This window comes from Zea mays, chromosome 5, assembly GCF_902167145.1.
Source record: "Zea mays cultivar B73 chromosome 5, Zm-B73-REFERENCE-NAM-5.0, whole genome shotgun sequence".
NCBI lineage: Eukaryota > Viridiplantae > Streptophyta > Magnoliopsida > Poales > Poaceae > Zea > Zea mays.
The window spans coordinates 169797067-169803789 of NC_050100.1; the positions used below are offsets into that span (position 1 = coordinate 169797067).

General features: G+C 43.8%; 1 protein-coding gene across 1 annotated transcript; it reads left to right on the forward strand.

Annotated features, from left to right (window-relative positions):
- Positions 1–4513: 4513 nt before the first annotated feature.
- LOC103628665 (ethylene-responsive transcription factor LEP) lies at positions 4514–5658 on the forward strand. Its single transcript, XM_008648830.2, has one exon. It carries the CDS (start codon positions 4602–4604, stop codon positions 5397–5399), a length of 798 nt encoding a protein of 265 aa, XP_008647052.1. The 5' UTR covers positions 4514–4601; the 3' UTR covers positions 5400–5658.
- The last annotated feature ends 1065 nt before the right edge of the window (positions 5659–6723 follow it).

The following is a 6723-nucleotide window of genomic DNA, read 5'->3' on the forward strand; positions in this document are numbered from 1 at the left end:
TGCTAAAGAGCCCCTCTGGATTTAGGATACTAACCCGCGGTCCAGTCCAGGATTTTCTGTGTCTTGGGAATCTTTCCCCGAGACCCCTGGGTTCTCTGTAAATAGTGCGCGCAGCCCAGGCAGGGAAGAAAAACCTATAAAATCATTTAGAAATTGATTTTTAGTGTAAAAATAAATGCCAGAACTTGTTTAATGTATAGAAAATGCATACTTAGTCCAAATCGACCCATTTCAGTCTCTATAATTTTGTAATAATGTTGTTTATCACTCTGTGTCTCTGTTTTAACATGAAAATGGTATTAAAATTTATTTCCTAATTAATCTTATATCAAATACATAAAACCCTTGGAAATTCATAACTTCTTCATTTTAATTCCGATTCGATCCATCCAAGTTGTGTTAGCTTCGTATGGATATTTACTACGTAATAACAACCTTGAGTATATGATATCCCATACTTTTATAACTAGGTAACTAATTTGATTAATTTATGTTTTCTGGATTAGCTTTCCTAATATTAATATAGTATCCTGATCCTATGGTTATCTTTGGCCTAAAATATGACCAAGTAAGGACTTAGATTAAAGTTGAATTAATTATTTGTAAGATATTCTCTCATATGATGTGTACTGGTCAAATTATAATATAGTTTCATAGTTTAATCACACAGATCTTCCATAAAATCATAACCCCTTAATTGTAACTCCGATCTTAGTGATTCTCGTTCCCACGATCTCGTAGCGACGCGTAGATCATTATTATTCAGTTTGTACTTATGTTTGGTGTGATGTTAATTTTATCTATACCATGTATGTTTGTATTGCTATGACTAGCGCGAGGTTTCGAGGATCTGAAGAATTACCCTGGTAACTGGAATCTCAAGTGCTAGGCAAGTTGTGCCCTTTATCACTTCTTTTTACCTACTCATGTTCTGATTAATTATAATGATCTGCATAGGTTAATTTTGATGGGACCCAATAGGTTACCCTAGTTTGATTATCTTTATACCTTGTTTACCACTGAACTTTTTGGGTAGTACTTGCTAGAGCTTTTATGTGGTTTTGGGTATGAAGATACATTATTCATGATCACACTTTTATTATCTGTTTATTATCACTGTTCATGATAAGATCATTATGTTAATTGGAACATGGAGCGACCACCCGGGAAAACAGTGCTACCACAAGGGTTTATGGACGCCCTTGGCTGATTAATTAGGAAAGCTAGTGGAGGACTACCTTACCCGAAAGGGGCAAGGGCAGTAGGGGAGTGGTCAGTGTAGGGAGGTCCTTGGTTGGTTTTGCTGCGATGGCGGTCAGGCAAGAACCCTGCATTGGAGCTTCCTATAAACTGTAGCGGGTTTTCTGAAGCTAGTGGAACTTTGTAAAGGCCTCCTAGTGTTACCCTGCCTTGCCTCCTCGGTAGAGGTGTATGGGAAGTCGCGATCCCTTGGCAGATGGGTAACATGACTTGTGGGTAAAGATGCGCAACCTCTGCAGAGTGTAAAACTGGTATACTAGTCGTGCTCACGGTCATGAGCAGCTCGGACCCTCACATGATTAATATATGGAACTAAATTCAATTTGTCATATGCATTGCATCGCAGGTGATGTTGTTACTTTTGTTCTACTACTTAATTGGGTTGATATTTACTTATACTTAGTAATTGCTAATAAAATTTTGACCAACTTTAAAAGCAATGCTCAGCTCTAACCATCCACTTTGGTAAGCCTTACACTTCACATGAACTCCCACCTTTGGCGAGTTCATTCACATTATTCCCCACAACTTGTTGAGCGATGAACGTATGTGAGCTCACTCTTGCTGTCTCACACCCCCCACAGGTCAAGAACAGGTACCGCAGGATGAGGCGCATGGAGGATGCTGCGATGTGTTCGTGAGAGGTCTAGGCCGTCGTCTCCCAGTCAACTTTGGGTTGCTGGACCGTTGTCTCCTTATAATGTAATTATTTATTTATTTTTGTACAAAACTCCTGTTATGTAGTAAAGATGTGACATTCGATCCTGTGCCATGATTCATCATATGTGTGAGACTTGGTCCCAGCACACCTGGTGATTATGTTCGCGCCCGGGTCTTGGTGCCCCGAAACCCGGGTGTGACATTTTGTGAGTATGTAAATATCTTCACCTATTTCACAAAGATCTTTACAACTATATTTCGAACATCTTACTCATCCATATCAATTATAGTGCGATAAAACCACTAATATACACCCAGACTTGCCACAACTATCCCTTGGAGCCATAACTATCAGAAGTTTTTCTAGTTATGATGTGAATTGCTCGATGATCAAGGGAAGGTGACTAATTATTATATAATAATTAAATAAATAATTGAGTATAGGTTTTTTGGGGTTAAAGAACTAAAAAATGGTGTTCTTCGATTGTGATTGGTTATCATGGAACACGAGAAAATTGATGTGGCGTGGTGGAAGTCAAACACGAGGACAGAATATGTGGCCATGACAGTTTGTATTACATGCCATATCCAGATGTTTGAATGATTAGTGTGTAGTGTACAAAGTGAATCCTCGTGAGTGATTATATGCTCCTGGTGATGCTGGTTATTCTGAAAACCAAATCAAGATTGAGGTAGGGCACTGAGATTTCCAACATGATGAATTACCTAGCACTTTTTACATAGACACTTAGATGTTGGAAGAATCCTTAATTGGAGATTGCAACGATCTAGAAGTTCCCCCAAAAAGAAAAAGAGTTGCAAGAAATAAGGAAGTTACATAGCATCCACTGAATCGATAGAAATAAATTGATCCTAATTATGATTATGATTATGATTATGATTGATGAGTACGAACGTGTATTTTATTCATACTATTTTGTTAAAACAAGATGTCAAAGAAGAAGAAGTCTGTAGCGAGGAGTTTGCTAAGAATGAGGAGCAGCTCGAGAAGCAAGGACTCAATGTTTTAGGGCATCAGTTTCTCCGTAAGCAGAAATAGAGCGTTGGCATAACATTTTCCCCTAGATGAGCAACCCATCGTAAATTACATGTTGGATTAATTCAATATTTAATTTATAAGATGACTACAAGTCCAATAGTTTATTAACATACTAATTTTTAAAAGGATGATGAACTAGAAGACATGAGGGCCGGGATAGGGCCAAGGAAGAGGACATGAAGTAGGGAGAGGTCCGGAAGGAGAGGGAGTGGATGGAGGGAGAGGGGAGGAAGGGGTAGACAATGATGGTGTAGATAGGCCTAGTGAATATGATACTAGAGGGTCTAGATTAGCCTGACCAAAGAGAACAAGGAATCTGCATTTGTCATCCCTCCACGAGAGCTTGTACCGGCTTTCAGGATTTTGATTAAGCCCATTGGAAAGTGAGTGGTGTACTCTTTGTTTTTTTGTTATTGCAAGGTATATATTTATTTTTAAATTGTGTTGTGCTTGCAAGACTTAGATATTATAGATTTGTTTCTAAACTATGTTGTGCTTGCAAGGCTTAGATCGACGAAACATTCATGAGCACGTGACACTATAGGCATGTGAACGATCTATGTTCTGGGTAATCTTGTTTATCCCACAGGCCCGATGTTGTCAATTTTCTTAGTGGCGAGTGCGTCCCTGCCACCACTTGAGACTTGAGAGCACTACAATTATGGTGTATGTAAAGAGTTTGGTAATACACATGCATTAATTTGGGATGCATTCTGAGTATGATTATTTTTTCTTGAGTTCTTTATCTCATTTCACTATTAAGTCATGGCCTTTTGATATAACACTCCTTTTTGTCGAAACGTTATATATATGTTTCCTGAAGATGGGTCTCATGATCTCGGCGCTCGTTACGTGTTTCACTATAAAGCGAACGATGTCATTACAGATAAAATATGTTATGTGTGGATTCAGACACACACAAGATGGTTTAGAACGTATGGTAATGGTTGGTCTGATCTGACGACCAAAATGGAGTGGTCATCAATCTACCTGACCGAGGAGAAATGCCTTCAAGTAAAGAAGTTAATGGCTCATTTCTCATTTTGATACATCACATCAAATGATTTATCTTTGTGTAGGTATTTGTTTTATTGATGTTCAGTTCACCGAAACTTATTTGTTGATTGTCACACGGTAAAACTTTCGTCGGTGTTTTTAATTTCAGGCTGCCTGTGTCGGTAGTGTTAGAATGAATAATATGCTCGGAGTAGGCCGTCCCTGGATGCAATGCAACCTGAGGTCGGTGACGTTGATCCCATCATGCATCGTGCAGTCACCGTGCCCATGCCCAAACCACCAGTCCAAATGATTGGTTGACCACTTTTGCCGCCACACCACACCAACGACTCAAATTTTATGTGGAGCCCACGCATCCATGCCTACCTCACTCCATCACTCCTGCAATCATTCCTACTAAGATCGGCCATTAGTATCAGTACGGTATATATGTCATTTGTTTACTTCCTAGTTTTGCTTTCCCGCCACTATATATACTCCTGCATGCAACCGCTCCATGCAACAGCAGCAACCACTTTCTCTCCGTCTCTCAGCTCTCGCATCAACAACCGCCACCAATAACTCTCTGTATTCTTTCTCTGTGTGTGTCTTACTGTGCTCGTGCATGGACTTCTCCTACCTCTTCTCGTCGTCGTCCTCGGAGAAGAAGTCATCGAAGCGCCTGCAGCAGCAGCAGCTGCTGCAGCAACAGGACAACAACAGCAACGAGACAAGGTACCTCGGGGTGAGGCGGCGACCGTGGGGCCGGTACGCAGCGGAGATCCGGGACCCGGCCACCAAGGAGCGGCACTGGCTCGGCACGTTCGACACCGCGGAGGAGGCCGCCATCGCCTACGACCGCGCCGCCCGCAACATCCGCGGCGCAAACGCCCGCACCAACTTCGCCTACCCCGACCTGCCGCCGGGCTCCTCCGTCACCCCATACCTCTCCCCGGACCTCTCCGCCGACCAGCTCCAGCACTACTATTACGCCAATAACGACCCCGTAGCGCCCGCCGCTGATCAGCCGCCAACGCCGGCGTGCGATCAGTCCGCACATGGCGGCGCCGCCGGCACCGAGGCCTATCAGTACTACCACCACGTGCCAGTGGAGATGATGTCGTCCTACGGCGCTGCCGAGGGTGCGTCGGTAATGGACTACGGCGGGAACCCCGAGATGGGCATGTACTTCGAAGGAAACGGCTCTGGTGGTGACGACGACAGAGCGTGGTGCGAGGCGTCGTCGGAGCTGTTGTTCGGTGGTTACAGCGACGATGCGGCGGCGGCGCCGGCCAACGCGTCGCACGGGATGTACTTCGAGGAAGGGTACGTGCACAGCCCAATGTTCTCGCCGATGCCGGCCGCCGATGAGGTCGATGGGTTCCAGCTCGGCGGGCCATCGTCGTCTTCCTATTACTACTGATTAATATGCTTCGTCGTCGCATATAGTGCAGTGTTATCGTTTGGTCGTCTCTCTGCTGCTTTGGTCAACGGCGGCTTGGCGCCCGCCGGAGGGGGCTACATTGCCTCCGGCGTGGTGAGTGTGTGTTTGCGGTGTGCTTGTTTCTTCGCTACTACAAGTATTTGACTTGCTGTGTACAGTATTTTAATCACGTACGTGCGTGCTTGTTTGTAATAAGGCCAGTCGATCTCGGCTTGTATAATGCAATTCTCTTATTGGATGACCGCACTCATGCGTACAATCTCGTGCGAGCCTGGCCGACCGCGTACGGTCATTTTGGGCGTACGTGTGGATGCAGCCAATATAACTTATTTTGCGTCTGTGTATGCAGTCTGCGCTTGATACGTGCAGGCAACCAAACACAAACTCAGATAAAGTCAACGCACATAGTGACGCGGGACGAGACGGTGCAGCTAACCAATCACATGATGTGCTTCAATAATGCTATTTTTCTCCGTTTCGTTTCATTCCAACAAAGATAAAGATTATTCCATTTTCATTTCTGAGAGGGTCCGGTTTCTCTAAATTTTGGAAGTCTCTCCCGTCCAGTTTGCATATTATATATAGGCATTTTTCTTTTAATTATTCCATAATATCCACAACATTTGGCAATAAAACTCTTAACTGTGGGGGCACGTTGATTACATCAACGGAACGAGGTTGTGTTTGTACACATGTTCACCGATATACATTTGAGCTCCTAATATTCACTACTCGAGACACGTTCTTGTCGAGTACTGCACTTGACAAAGATCTCTGGATAAAAATCATCGGCAAAGGTGTCGGATACTCAGCAAATTATTTTTGCTGAGTGCTGAATCGGTACTCTACTCGCTAAAGAAAAGGTGTTGTGACGGGGTATCATAGTGAGCCTTTATCAATGATTTTTTACCGAGAGCTCTTTGTTGAGTGCCTGGCTATGACAGTCGACAAAGTCGATGGGTTTGTCGAGCATATTATTAGTTTTGGCACTTAGCAAATCAAAGTTCCACGTGGCCAGACATGGTGTCTTTACAAGTGCCTTGACTCTGGCACTCAACAAAGCAAGTTTTCAGGTGTCTAGTCATGGTGTCTTTGTCGAGTGATATGCCTATTGCACTGGACAACAGGGGTGGATACAAAGGGGGTTTAGATGGGCTGTGGCAGCCCACCAAGATCATGCTTCCAGTATCCCTTCCCTGACTTTGCCCGAGCGACAGCCGACGGAGCGAGCTGCCCTTGCCTCGATGCGCCGTCTGCCCTAACACTAGTAGAAAAGAGCTCAAAGCCTGCGGCACCCATATAT